The 15,797-nt window shown below is 37.6% G+C and overlaps 1 protein-coding gene across 2 annotated transcripts in view; it reads right to left on the bottom strand.

Moving 5' to 3' along the window:
* Positions 1-7,355: 7,355 nt before the first annotated feature.
* Positions 7,356-15,797, bottom strand: part of DNAJB1 (DnaJ heat shock protein family (Hsp40) member B1) — a 187,336-nt gene continuing 178,894 nt past the window's right edge. For both annotated transcript variants that reach the window (XM_053718076.1, XM_053718077.1), the window contains exons 2-4: positions 14,280-14,515; positions 10,233-10,822; positions 7,356-9,204 (exon numbers count right to left, since the gene is read on the bottom strand). In XM_053718076.1, coding sequence (XP_053574051.1) covers positions 8,974-9,204; positions 10,233-10,822; positions 14,280-14,490 — 1,032 coding nt within the window. In that variant the 5' untranslated portion in view covers positions 14,491-14,515 and the 3' untranslated portion in view covers positions 7,356-8,973. The remainder of the gene's footprint in view (positions 9,205-10,232; positions 10,823-14,279; positions 14,516-15,797) is intronic.

Here is a 15,797-nt window from a genome sequence, read left to right on the forward strand (position 1 = left end):
ATTACTCTTACTAAAGAGATTCACATGGACACAGCATAACCCCAATCCTTGCTTGCAGGGAAAAGTACCCATATAAGGATTAAATATCTTCAGACACCAACTTCGCACAACTTCCATTGACAGAGGCAAAGGGATGACTGGGGATTATGGGTAAGAGAAGTTACACTTAACAGCTTTGCTGGGGTGCTCTTTGCCTCCTCCTGCTGGCCAGGAGTTGAATTTCCCACTAGTAATTGGAATGACGTTGTGGACTCTCCATGTCATAGGAAAGAAGTAATATTTAGAATAAATACATTTTTGTGGGAAAAAAACATTTGAGAGCTGCTAAAGGGAGTGTAGAGAATGATACTGCAAATTAATTTTGAGCCAACATTTCAACATGGTGATAAGCACATAGGTAAAGTACCAAGTGCAAGGGCTGAAAACACCCAAATTATATGGTATCTATAAAATAGGATAGCAGTGATAGTGAATGGGCTATGTGTGGTGTCTGAGTCACTTACCTTGACTGTAGAACCCTTCCACTGATCTTGCCAGCTGGTTGAAGCCTTTCTCCCTCATTCAAACACTCATGCAGTAGCAAGCCCATGCAGTGCAAGTAAATATACTGCAGAGTATATGATCGGATATACCTTAAGGACGGGGTCCCCATGACGCCAAAGGGCAGTTATGGCTGATTTGCCTGTGAGGGTACGGACAATACCATGAAAGGTAATCCTCAACTTGTTTCAGACATCCATGTTCAATCTTCTTTAGTGAAACTGAAAGAGTGGGATAGTGTCTCAAGTCAAGTCTATGCTCCCAATAAATAAATTAGAAAATAATAAATTCTTGACTGTAGAACACTTCATTCAACCTCTCACCTCGGAGGCCAAGAAGTAACTGGAGAGAAGTAGAGTTGGGAGGGATTGAAAACTCTTCTGAGGGTTCTTGACCTCCACCTGCTGGTAGGAAGTATATCCCATGTTATAGACACCCATGGATTCTCCTCATCATACAAGAGAAATATATTATTCCTTATTTGAAAACGTGAGCTCACAAGGTTTACAATAAGGTGTTTCATGCCCTTATAGCAATGAAGTGATTGACATTGTAATACGGATAAACCGGCAGCATTTGTTGCTGCTGCTCAGGTTCATAGAGCCATGTTTCTCTGAACTCAAAATGAATGGGAGATCTTAGTGAAAGTAAAAATAGATGATATTTTGGGGATTTCTATATAAAATGATTTTGGGGCATTTTTTTTTTATGTTTTTGCTATGCTGAGATTGGGCAGGTATAGAAACATGCATACATTGTAAAAATGAGTTCACCCACCTTCTGTGAAATGAGAATTTTGAGTAAATTTAAAATGTATAATATTTGTATGCTTATTTTCTGTATAAATTCAATAATGGTGACAGATATAATACATTTATTTTCCAAATTTTAAGGAACAATACAAGTATGAAATACAAAATTTTGGGGGTTTTGGAAAGGTGAATTGATGCTAAATGTAGGACAATAAAATGTGTAATGTAGTTAATGATTCCCGTGCTGCTATTTACCATGTATGCCACAAGAAAAGGAACTAAAAATTTAATTTCATATGGTGGCATTTTCCCACGTTTTTTTGGCAAGCTAAAGTTATTTTCTAAAAATGATTCCTCTGCTGTAAAAATGAGGTACAGTATCATTCTAGGTGCCTCACAAAAGAAACATAAAAAGTTGAAATCCTAAATGTGTAGCATAAATTCCTGCTATCCTCCATATTTACTTCTTTCCTCTCTAAAGGCAAATCAAGAATGGACTAGAGATCCCTCCTGAGTTTTAGGGGGTATAAATGTATTAAAGGGACACTGAACCCAATTTTTTTTCTTTCATGATTCAGATAGAGCATGCAATTTTAAGCAACTTTCTAATTTACTCCTATTATCAATTTTTATTCGTTCTCTTGCTATCTTTATTTGTAAAAGAAGGCATCTAAGCTAAGGAGCCAGCAAATTTTTGGTTCAGGACAATGGACAGCACTTGTTTATTGGTGCTGTCCAATCAGCAAGTACAACCCAGGTTGTTCACCAAAAATAGGCCGGCATCTAAACTTATATTCTTGCTTTTCAAATAAACATACCAAGAGAATGAAGAAAAATTGATAATAGGAGTAAATTAGAAAGTTGCTTAAAATTGCATGCTCTATCTGAATCACAAAAGAAAACATTTGGGTTCAGTGTCCCTTTAAGCTGCGTTTGCAGCTTTTCCAGCTACATGGAGCTGGTTCACATTAGCGAGCCTGCTACCACATATTTAAGAAGCATAACCTGCTTCATTTTTCCTCCTCTCCACCTCAGAAGTGGCAAGATCAACCACCCCACCTCCACTTGTTCTGGGGGATTGATATTCCCTGCTCTAGCGCAATTGGTTGCATCACAGCAGGGGGGCAGCAATATAAGTTTTGCCATGCAATGAAACATCGCAAGTGTGAACCTGTCTGCCTGCAGGGATGTTACATTTACTCCTTAGTATCCCTCCAGTGGTTTTGGTGTGATGACATCACACACAATGAAGTGTTCACAGGTAGAGCCACTTTCTCTCTAGTCAAGAGTGAGGTGGCTGGCAATTATATTGTCTCTGTCAGACCCTGTACCCTTCATTTTATCATATCTTAATGTTTAGTATCTAAAGTAAACCGGTCTGGCAATATTATCTAAAATGTTTTGTCAGTAAGGTGAGGTCCCTCAATTTTTTTTTTACAAAGGCAAATAAAAAAGTGGTTTACTTAGCGATGTAGGGTTCTAGATGTGGAGAGACACTTGCATTGCAAAATTATTTTCAGAAAAAGAGCCCAAAGATTATGCGTGATTTCTTTTTAATGACACAATGAGTCCACGGATCATCTTAATTACTACTATTGGGAATACCACTCCTGCCCTGCAGGAAGCGGCAAAGAGCACCACAGCAAAGCTGTTAAATATCACCACCCTTCCCTCCCAACCCAGTCATTTTCTTTGCCTACGTTAAGAGCAAGGAGATGGTAAATTAGGTGTTAGAAAAGATTATTCTATCAAGAGTTTATTATTTTTAAAGTAGTGCAAGATTGTGCTGCTTTGTTCTAGGGTGTAGCCGTAGTCCATATCAGTCTCTTCAGTAGAGCAGTGGTGGCTTTAGAGCAATGGGAACTTGTGGGACATAATTCTCACTGTGCCTCCCATATATTGATGCTACCCTAACCCTGAAAACCTGAGGGATTTTTACTCAGGATTTTTCTTTATTTCACAGGTCCATGTGAGGGAGAGGACCTCACAAACCTGGGAACTTCCTTGCTGTCAGGCAGAAGATGAGGTAAGTGCTGGCTTGCTTTCTGGGGGATATAAGATAACACTCAGAAAAAGGTTGGGCACTTTATTGATTTATTGAATGGGACACCTTGGGCAGCATCGATGCAGGCACTGGAGCTGGTTAAATTATTAGCGGTGGATCCACATCTCCCGGCGGTTTTATAACTTAAGTAACCGACCTGGAGTTTTCTTGTTGACACGCCCACGATGGGAGGTACTCAAGGAAGTGGCAAGAGATTGTGAGCCCTTTTCCGGTCACTCCACTCCATTGTAGGACATACTACGCATCTCTATATTATAGCTACGTGTTAACACCGGAGATTAACATAATTGCGTGTTAACACCTGAGACCGACTGTGCGACTGAAATCCAAGTTGCAGGGACATTCGGCCCTGCTCAGAGGAGGTAAGCGCCTCAACAAAGTATTGCAGAGGTGTAGAGGTGTTTACAAGTTTATTTTAGCATTTTAAGCTTCTTTATACTACATTTACTTGAAAAAAAAAGTTAGTTTATTATTTAAAGAGACAGTAAAGTTTTTCAGGTTTTTGCATTTTATTAAAAAAAATAATCCTTTTATGTCAATTTGTTAATTTTGAGTTAAAAGATGGACCAAGAGGCCTTACAACCGGTCACTTGTTCTTTATGTTTTGATGCCAATGTGGAACCACCAATCGCTTTCTGTTCCTCATGTATTGAGAGAACTTTAAGCTACAGGGATAGACTTTTTTCTGAGCCAACATTTTCCAAAGAGGATGCTATTCAGGAATCTAATGACAATGTTCAATATATGCCGCAGCTTTCTCCTCAAGCGTCCAAATTTTACCGCCCTCACATGCAGTGCCCTGCGCTTCCTCTAGCTCCCGCTGGAGTTACTTTAAAAGACATCGCTTCTCTCATGTCTTCTGCAGTTTCAGATGCGTTGTCTGCTTTCCCAATGTTGCAGGGAAAGTGCAAGAGGAAAATCAGACATTCAGTAAGCAAGGTTTCTGACGCAGTTGTTGCTATTTCAGATGTCCCCTTACGGAAACCTGAGGATACCGTAGTAGCATCTGAAGGTGAAATTTCAGATTCTGACAGTGTAATTCCTCTTGCTGATACTGAAGTTGTATCCTTCAGGTTTAAGCTAGAACACCTTCGTCTGTTACTTAGCTACTCTGGACGACAGCGACTCCACTGTCGTCGTTAATCCCAAAAAATCCAGTAAGTTGAACAAATATTTTGAGGTACCTTCCTCCATAGAGGTTTTTCCGGGTACCAGGCTGAGCTTCTGAGATCATTGCTAAGGAGTGGGAGAGACCGGGTATACCTTTTTCTCCATCTCCTATATTTAAAAAGATATTTCCCATAGCAGACTTGGTTAAGGAGGCATAGCACACAGTCCCCAAGGTGGAAGGAGCTGTTTCCACCTTAGCTAAGAGAACTACTATACCCATAGAGGATAGTTGTGCTTTCAAAGATCCTATGGACAACAAATTAGAGGGGTTACTCAGAAAGATGTATGTACACCAGGGCTTACAATGCCAGCCAGCTGTGTGCATTGCTACCATCACTAGTGCTGCGGCATATTGGTTTGAACGCTTAATTTTATCCAAGCAGGGCTTTTCAGAATCGGTCATAGAGACCATGATTCAGGCTCGTAAACCTGTTACTAGAAGGATTTACCATAAGATGTGGTGTAAATATCTCTATTGCTGTGAATCCAAGGGCTACTCCTGGAGTAGTTAGGATTCCTAGAATTTTGTCTTTTCTCCAAGAGGGTTTGGAGAAAGGATTATTGACAAGTTACCTAAAGGGTCAGATTTCTGCCTTATCTATTTTGTTACACAAACATCTGGCAGATGTTCAATCTTTTTGTCAGGCCTTTGTCAGGATCAGGCCTGTGTTCAAACCAGTTATTCCTCCATGGAGTCTTCATTTGGTTCTTAAAGTTCATCAAGGGGCTCCGTTTGAGCCCATGCATTCCTTAGATATTAAGTTATCTTGGAAAGTTTTATTTCTTGTTGCTATTTCTTCTGCTCGCAGAGTGTCAGAGCTCTCGGGTTTGCAGTACAAGTCTCCTTACCTTATTTTTCATTCAGATAAGGTAGTTTTACATACTAAATTAGGATTTCTTCCTAAAGTTGTTTCTGAACGGAACATTAATCAGGAGATTGCTGTTCCTTCCTTGTGTCCTAATCCTTCTCAGAAGGAACGATTTCTACACAATTTGGACGTGGCTCGTGCCTTAAAATTTTACCTGCAGGCAACTAAGGATTTTAGTCAGTCTTCTGCTTTGTTTGTGGGTTTTCTCAGGAAAACGTAAGGGACAGAAGGCTACGGCTACTTCTCTTTTTGGCTGATGAGTATCATACGTTTTGCATATGAGACTGCTGGACAGCAGCCTCCAGAGTGTTACGGCTCATTCCACAAGGGCTGTAAAATGAAGCTTCTGTGGAACAGATTTGCAAGGCTACAACTTGGTCCTCTCTTCACACTTTTTCAAAATTCTACAAATTTGTCACTTTTGCCTTGGCTGAGGCCGCTTTTGGGAGAAAGGTTCTTCAAGCAGTGGTGCCTTCCGTTTAGGTTACCGGTCTTGTCCCTCCCGTATCATCTAGCTTGGGTATTGATTCCCAATAGTAATTAAGATGATCCGTGGACTCATCGTGTCATTAAAAAGAAAATGTATGCTTACCTGATAAATTTATTTCTTTTTTGACCTGAGTCCACGGCCCATCCTGTTTTATAGACAGGTTTTTTTTAATAAACTTCAGACACCTCTGCACCTTGCTACTTCTTTTCTCTCCTTTACTTTGGTCGAATTACTGGGTTGGGAGGGAAGGGAGGTGATATTTAACAGCTTTGCTGTGGTGCTCTTTGCCGCCTCCTGCAGGGCAGGAGTGGTATTCCCAATAGTAGTAATTAAGATGATACGTCGATTCATCGTGCCAAAAAAGAAATAAATTTATCAGGTAAGCATAAATTTTCTTTTCTCTCTACTGGCAAGTTTTTGATCAGTCTCAGCATGTTAATCTGAACTTCTGCCTATAATTAGCATTGGTTCTATACAATAGGACTCTATCCTGAAATGTGCTGCATGGTCAGGTTGATATTTAACTTAAAGGAACAATCTAGACCCAGTACATAATTTTGATTACTTATTGTTACATACCAGAGAAGTGTCCTGCAACTCGTCCCACATTCAGCTTTTGAAAAGTACATAAAACATTTAAAATATTCATTGTTAGGAGCCTAAAATGGCCACTAGCTCCACCGACCTATTACGTATACATTTTGGTATTCCAGGTTTCTCCAATGACAATCGACTCTTTAATAAGTTTTCCTACTTGCACATGCTGATTTGTGCATGTACAATTTGAAATAGTTAAACGAAAAATATTAAATATGCAATGCTAAACTGTCATACAAGAAAATAGCTGACTGGACAAGAAGAAAGATGTGAGTGGAGCTTGGCAGCCATTTTTAGCTGCTAACAAATGATATTTAAAAGTTTAATGTATTTTTTTTCATGCTTATAGTGGAATATGTTGCAAGATGCTTGTCGGGTATGTAACATTAAGTAATAAAGATTAAGTAAGTTCCCATGGGAATAGGGCCCTCAATTCCCCCTGTATTTGTCTGTAAAATTTTGTCTTTTATCGTATTGTTTCTCCATTGTACTGTTATCCTTGTACCCATGGGCAGCGCTGCGGAATCTGTTGGTGCTTTATAAATAAAAATAATAATAAGTATTGGATATAGACTGTCCCTTTAATTTGCATTCTATTAGTTGAAACATAAGACATTTTTACTAATGCTACATTTAGATTTTGTGCGATATTAGGATGTAATAATCATAGGGCAAATTGAATTTATAAATACATATTAATGACGTAAAATAAGAATTTAATCTAGATTTATTTAATAATAAAAAAAATGGAAACAGGACAGGTGATTTTAATGATTGAACAGCCTGGAAAATCCTGACGTGTAGAAAGTGATCTCATTTTATTTAGTGAAAAAGAAATGTAGAAAGGCATATTGTAACTAAGAGACAGAGAATTCAAAATACATTTTTATTTAGGGTCCAGTTCAAACATCAGTCTTCAACCTTCTTGGAGATTCAACAAGGATTACAACCATGCCACTAAGGGTACACAGATATGCAAGGTTTTCGGCTCCACAACTTTCTCAGTTATGGTCCTTCAAGCCAGCCGCACATCTTAGTACTCCATAATCACTACAAGATTCACAAGACATTTAGTGCCCCAGACCTACTATTAAACCTTTGGCATTTTTAAGTGCCTGCAATATATTTACAGCAAAATCTTTCCAAACATGGAAAAACAGTTAAAATAATAAAATAAAAAAATACACATTTATAATATGCAAATTAATAAGGAGATGCTTTAGAGTGTTTTTCATATTTCAACAGCTTTAACATCCACTCTCTGCCTGTTTAGGAGTATGAAATGCACAAGTCTTGCAATGTCCAGAAATTCAGCTGAATAAAATAATCTAAGTAATACAAAGTAAAAGTGATTAGTTTAAGTTTGACCAGAATATTATACATTTTTTTTTTGGGGGGGGGGGGGGTTATCAGCTGCACAGGAGCATCCAAGACTATATACAAAATTAAAAGTATTTGCGTTATAAAAATGTTTGAATACACACTAAAATTAGGACTTTGAATTCCAGTAACTACGAGATACGTGCTTTATATGAAACAATTGAACATAGAAAAATATAAACATACAAAACAAGTACATATATACACAGTTCTCATACATTTTACAACACAACAACAAAAATAAAACCTGCAACTTTTATCACAGACAATATTTCTCAAAATCAAGTAACAAAGGCTTTACTACTGTTGAAACTGCTTTCCCCAGCATTTTAACAAAGGAATGAACGGAAAAATGATATGAGATGCTTTTCTGATTAAAGTAGTTAAGTGTGGCCATATTGGAACTCCACATTTTTTTCTTGTTTACCTCAGGTAAACTAAGTAACTTCCAGTTTCACTTTAAATTTAGAAAAGTTAAAATTATGGATGTGGAGAAGCACAAAACTAAAAGTAACATAACAGAGTTTGGAAAAAGTAAAAACAAAAAAAAATGCTTTTCAGATAACTCTACATTAAAAAAAGTGTATTTTTGTTTTAAGGTAACATGATTATGCAGTCAATACTTCGGGTTTTGTGCTTCAGTTTAAGACAAATCAAGCAACAAGAAAAAAAGCGGGGGTGGGGTGGAGTGTTCCTTCTAACTGGAAAGATAAACAAAATAAATCCTGCAGTACTATACCCAATACATTTCTGGACATACATCCTAGCTGGTTTGAACTGTATGGGTTTAGTTCCAGCTTTAAGGAATACAGGTATTTGTTAGACTGAATTTTAGTAATAAATGATATAGATAGGTGTGTGTGTAGGCTTTGAGAACCATTACATAAAGCATTTTTTTTTATCTTTACGTGAAAGCGCTGTTGAATTTTTAATTTCATATAATGAGAACAAAAGCTGTACAACATACAAATTGAGCTCACAATAGGTCATTTTTTAGGGTCACTGCACCTCCAACCCTCTTGATGCCATATGGTACCAACAACCAGGATTCAGCCAGTCAATCTAGTTCTGCTTTGGTCTTTGTCACCTTGTGCGAAGTCCATAGGGTCCTTATGCAGGTAGAACCCTCTCCAGCGTCTCTTTGGAGGCAGCTGGAAGGCGTTCAGGGAAACGAATATCAAACTCCACAATGAGATCCCCACGTTGCTCTGGGGATTTGGGAAAAGGAAGGCCCTCATTCGAAATCCGGCGTTTTGTACCAGGGCGAACAATATCTTTCAGCGTTAGGGGGATTGTCCTAGCATCTAAGGTGGGGACGTTAACTGTGCAGCCACAAAGTGCCTGTAAAGAAAGTGTGTAAAATAAATTAGCACAGTTAAGACAATAACCATGCATCAACCACAATAACTTTAAAAAGTTAAAATTAAATTGCTTCTGCTAAATCACTGTATTTCACAAACACACATAAGGAACAAAAAAAACAAAAAAACAACAACTATATTTTGGTCTTTCAGCATTCCCAGGTGTTGGCAAATACCAGAATAGTACAAACAGGTTTAAAGGGCCAGTAAATATAGTATATTGGCATAATCAACAAATGCATGATAAAAAGACAATGCAATAGCACTTCAAATGAGTAGATCTTTTCTGACATGTGACAGACAATCACAAAACCATATACATATATTCTGCAAAGTCTTGCACATGCTCAGTAGGAACTGGCGACTCCATATAGACATAAAAAGATAAATAATCCGACATTAATGACGGACTCATTGGGCCTAAAACCCAATAAAATCTTGATCTCAACAACGATTGAAAAAAAATGAATAAAATTAACCACAATATAAAAAAAAAAAAGTCCCTGTGGTGCCCTGGGTATAAGAATATGGCAACACAAACAGAGCTCATTAACCAGTTTGTGCAATCTTGGGAAATTTTAGCAACCGGATCACACAAACCGTTGCGAACCAGCTGAATCACACCACTGGTTACAGTTGATGTCCTCTATGCTATGGAGGAATGGAACATTATTTACTACGTATTGTAACAGTATAGAATCAAGTGTTAACAAGCAGGTTTCCCTCAAAATTTGTGAGCCAATAAAAATTGGCAACAATGTGGCTGCAATATTCTAGCAGTCACAATCACTGCTAATATTTTTTGTTTGGGGGGGGACCACACACTAGTAATGTGGACCCTCTTCATATTTATCTCCCCCAGTTATACCGTACATTTAAAAGTGACACTGACATACAAATACCTATCTACAAACCAAGTTATATACACAGAATACTGAATATAAGTTTTGAAATTGTATAGTGGTTTATAATATTGTACATAGAACCCTTTTGGCACAAATATCTTACCTCACGCAAGCTAATCTTGGCTTGGTACACCAAATCAGATGATTCTCTCTTATACACAGAATGGGGTTTGTCCTTTAACACAAACACAATATCTGCAGGAATGTTGGTAGGAGTCTCATCACCTTCCCTTGGAAAGGTGATTTTGGTGCCTTCTTTCCAGCCTTTTTTAACTTGGATAGTTAGAATCTTGTCCTCAGTGCGCACACTCCTTCCATCTGGACCAAGCCTTTTGTGCGAGATTTTCATCTTCTTTGTGCAACCATTAAACACGTCCTCAAGAGTCACTGGCAATTCCCTAACAATTGGTGGATCCGGTTTCTTAGGGCCAGGTTCTCTTCTGCCTGGTCCAGCTCGAGGAAAGCCACCCATGTTCCCAAAACCCCCCATGCCACCCATACCACCCATGCCAAAGCCTGCAAATGGATCATCTGTCTCCATATCTTCCTCACTACGGCCAAAGAAGTTGTCAAAGGGGTTTCGCCCCCCAAAAAATTCTGTAAACATTGCATGAGGGTCTCCATGAAATGAGTAACTAAATGATGGGCCATTGGAATTACAGCCTCCAGCTCCACCAGGAGTTCCCTTGAGACCTAGGAAGAGAGGAGAATAAGAAGGGTTAGAAGTGAACCATAAAAAGGGTACCTTTTCTACATTAAAAAAAAAAAGGACAGATCACCCAAAAATGTTCTCCCATTTAAATTGTTCCAAACAATCCATTTTACCTGCTGAAGAATATTAAATTGTTTACAAGTAGCTCCTTTACCCCTATTTTGGCCTTTGAAATAGCAGATTTAGTTTGTGATATCCCAACCTATACTGAAAGTTTGATACTGGAGTCTCAGCTATTGAATAACCTAAGTAAACACAGCCAGCAGAAGAAATGACACTCCGATTGGGGTGCAGAATCGTTAATAACATGATAATGTTCCATTGTTCTCTTTATGTATTGAGCTTTAGTTTTCCAGACAAATATAAGATAAGGAAGCAAGTGTGTGTACACAAAGTGATAACATAACGAGATATGATATTACCTGAAACTCAACCCATTGTAATAGGCTGTGGTTTAAAAAGGACAAAACCAGCTACTTCATATACACAAATAAACCGAAAATGCAATTTCTCATACATTTTATACTCTGCAGCTGATATAACAAGTCATTGAAAATACATTAATATAAAAACAATTTTACAGTGTACTGTCCCTTTAATACAAAAGTATTATTGCTAGAAGTTTACCTATCCCCTCATAGAAAGATTTATTAAACATTTAATTCCATTTGTAAACTTTGTGAACTGGTGATAACTTTAAAAATTCTCCATTAGCTATAATGGACAGATGTGTGCAAACTTTATAAACTGGTTGCAACTGCAATGTAGCCTTAGAATGGAGATAAAGGATAAAAAATAGGTTGTTGGAGAGAAGCGCACTCTGAGGAATGAACAACCAGCTCAATAACTTGTTAGCTTGTTCTATGGCGATTTACTACCTGGGTGCAACTTCTTTTTAGCCCAGTAGTGCCTTTCACAGAACAGAACATTGCTATAGTATAACAGTCTGATACCGTCTTTTAAGGTCAGTCAGCTCTGAAATGCTAGACAATTTCTCTCTGAAAAAGGAACATGGCAACCCCAGATGATTGTTTCAGCCTTCATTGGGCTTCGTCAATGAGGTGCAGCCATGTTCCTCTTCCCACACTGAACAAGGAGTCCACCTCTGGTTGCCCCTTTTCTTCCCCATTTAGGGAGACATAATACACAAAAGGGCCAGATTACGAGTGGAGGGCAAATTATAGCTTATGCAAGCACGATATTTGCCCTCCACTAAGTAATACTAGCTCATGCAAATGTGCGCTAGTATTACAGTTGAGCACAATGCTAACATTGCATGGAAGCTTTGCGCTCATGAGTTTTCTTCCATAGGTCCCAATAGGAGCTTTGTCCTCATGCCGTCAGACACACAGCAAAGTGTAAATGAATAAATATATATGTATATATTCATATGGAACACACAGTCCCCATAGACCGCAATAAAAGGCACTTTTCAATGACTTTTTTTCTAACAACCCACAACTGCTCAATTTAAAGGGACAGTCTACCATTGAATTGTTATCGTTTTAAAAAAGATAGATAATCCCTTTATTACCCATTCCCCAGTTTTGCACAACCAACACTGTTATATTAATACACTTTTTACCTCTGTGATTACCTTGTATCTAAGAACCTTCTTCCAGCCCCCTGATCACATGACTGTGACTGTTTATTATCTATTGTCTTGCAGTTATCATTGTGTTAGGCTAGATCCTAAATCACTTCCTGTGCCTGTACACAGTGTTATTTATATGGCCCACGTGTACTTTTAGTCTCTTGGTGTTGAAAAGGAATTTAAAAAGCCTGTGATAAGAGGCAGCCCCCAAGAGTTTAGAAATTAGCATATGAATCTGCCTAGGTTTAGTTTCAACTAAGAATACTAAGAGGAAAAAGCAAATTTGATGATAAAAGTAAATTGGAAAGTTTATTAAAATGACATGTCCTATCTGAATAATGAAAGTTTAATTTTGACTAGACTGTCCCTTTAAGCCCTCATAACTGCTTCTTGTCGTTATTTTTTAAAAATTAGTAAATTATTTTTTATTTTAAACAGCTACACCACACTGTATTTTGAGGGCAATTGGGGACACTTTGAAAATTAACCAAAGATGTGATCGTTTTTTAGAGCACTAATTGCTACCACGAACTGGCAGTAGCAATAACCAGCCATTACAATTGTAATGGCTGGTTATTTATCGTGTGCCCGTAAATGGGCAAATTTCCCAGTTTACAGGCACACAATAAACTAGCACACCACTTGTAATCTAGCCCGAACAGAGAAGTGCACTTTATAAGTGCACTCTCAGGAACAAACAACCAACTCAATAACGTGTTAGATGGTGATTTACCACTTGGCTGCAGCTTATTTTTAAGTTATTCAATAGGGTTACTGATGTAACATAACTAGCTAATTTTCAAACCCTGGGAAAGGGCTTTTCTTTATTTTTTAAATATAATCTTCAAAGAAGTGACTATCAAAGACAAGGATAAAATAGGGTGAAAGGTTGTGATCAGAGGTTGACAATCAAAATAGAAAACTTAGAAAAAGCTAAAATTAAAAACTTAGGAAAATATGATGGTGAATTAACAAAATGTGTAGTACTGGTAAAATATCCCGATTTGTGAATTCCAAGAGCTTAGACAGGATAGGACTTGCATGCTCTGAAGAATAATTCTGAGTATTAACTCGTAATGCTCAGCCAAAAGTCACCCTTTCAAAATACAGAGTAATTCCTATGCACACCCTGCAGAATATAAGAGCATTGTCAACAAAGTAAAACTTTATAAACTCAAATATGTTTCAAGAGAGGCGATAATATTTTTGGTAATATTTTTAAGATCTAAGGGAAGTATATTCTATATAGTACTACTATATTTAAACAATAACGATAAGTAGGTTTATTTCTTCTATGGGTTTAAGAAATGGGTTCACCAATTCCTCAGTACTCAGGCAGGGATTTCTTTTGCACTCTTTAGTCTATTCTCATTTTTACTAGATATGTACAAATATATTCGGCATTCATTATTGAAGAAAATGGTGAACATTGCCATGGTCTGCTGCGTTTGGCTCATTTTGGCACCATATATTTTAGAGTAGAAGTGCGACACACACATATATGTGCAAATAAAATACATTTTTTAGTTGCTCTTTTACTCTAATAAATCCGGTGCTGAATGTAGCAGATCAAGGCCATTGTTGGCTTTTGTTTTATCAACAAACGCCAAATATTTGCAAATATAATTTTTACAGACCTGGGTTTTGCCTTCATGCTCCATAAAAATGCAATATGTCTATACTATTTCCAAGTTATGTGAAGATTTTAATTTTCATTTTATTCCTTTTTTTATACTTTATTAATAGATAAAATAGACGTATCTGTACAGTATTTATGATCTTTATAAAAAATGTGGTTATTGTATTATATAGCTACTTTTTATACAGTAGGTTTATATGTTTACCTTCCTCTCCATATTTATCAAAAATGTCTCTCCTCTTGGGGTCACTCAGCACATCATAGGCCTCAGCAATTTCTTTAAATCGATCTTCAGCTCCTGGATCCTTGTTCTTATCAGGATGATATTTCAGAGCTTGTTTTCTATAAGCCTTCTTAATATCCTCCTCTGATGCCCCCTTTGATAGTCCTAATATTTTGTAGTAATCTTTCCCCATGACTGTCTGCAGATTTATAGATCTTCTGTGAATAAAACACAAAAAGATTACACAAGTAACTCACAGCACCTGTCTGATGATGACAAACTAGACAATCCATGAGAGAGAAAAAATAAATAAATAAAGCTGAATTAATGATTTGTATGCACTGGGAAATTAATGGATTAAAATTATGTTGCGATAATAAACAGTGAGTTATGGGTTGAAATGAGCAATTTATAAAAGGATCATTAAATACAGTAAAATTGCATAACCTGCAAATTCAGATTACAAAGACAATGCAATGAAACTTAGGGATTGATTTATCAAAGGCTTCGCAAGCCTTTTTCGACCCACTACGGCTGCAGGTTCTCACAAAAGAACCTGCACACCGTATTTAACAAGCAGCGGTCATCAGACCACTGCTTCCCTAATCTTTCGCCACTTCTAAAGTAGCGAAATTCAATCTCTGTGGTCTAGTCCGACCGGGAAGATTGACAGCTCCTGCCCGCGCATAATTGGCTGTGTGCGGACGGGATTGCACGCAAGTGCAAAATAGCGCTCGTGTGCAATGCTGAATTCCGCCAGGGAAATTCAGCCCGCCAGAGGCGAGCTGCGGCTGACAGGGGCGCGTATGTGCGCCCCAACTTGATAAATCGTCCCCTTGGGGCCAGACGATCTAAAGCACTATGCTCTGGTAAAATTATCTAAGTTGTCTCCTCACTGGGACGTCCCTAAAAAAAAAAAAAAAAAAAAAACCCAGCAAGTTTTCAAAAATTTTAAAATGGCATGTTCTTTCTGAATTGTGAAAGTTTAATTTTGACTTTACTGTCCCTTTAATGCCATTGCTTCCCTGCAAATCTATGTAACCCGAATTAACCCATACTAAGTTTCAAGAAGCTCAATGAATAGAAGATTGCTTGGAGAGGAATAGATCTTAACAAGGACCTAAGTGTGAGGAGGGAAAGGCAAGCATTAAAGATTAAATATAATGTTATTGTTAAAGGGACATGAAACCCCAAAATTTTATTTCATGATTCAGATAGAGAATACAATTTTAAACAACTGTCCAAGTTACGTCTATAATTTAATTTGCTTCATTCTCTTGGTATCTTTTGTTGAAGATGCAATGCATTACTGGGAGTATTGGGAGAGCCAATAACATGAGACATATATGTGCAGCCAGCAATCAGCAGCTCCTGAGTCTACCTAGGTATCCCTTTCAATTAAAGAAATGAAGAGAACAAAACAAATTAGATAATAGAAGTAAATTACAAAGTTGTTTAATCACATGCTCTATCTGCATCACAAAATATTTTTTATTTTAT

This window comes from Bombina bombina, chromosome 6 (genome assembly GCF_027579735.1).
Source record: "Bombina bombina isolate aBomBom1 chromosome 6, aBomBom1.pri, whole genome shotgun sequence".
NCBI lineage: Eukaryota > Metazoa > Chordata > Amphibia > Anura > Bombinatoridae > Bombina > Bombina bombina.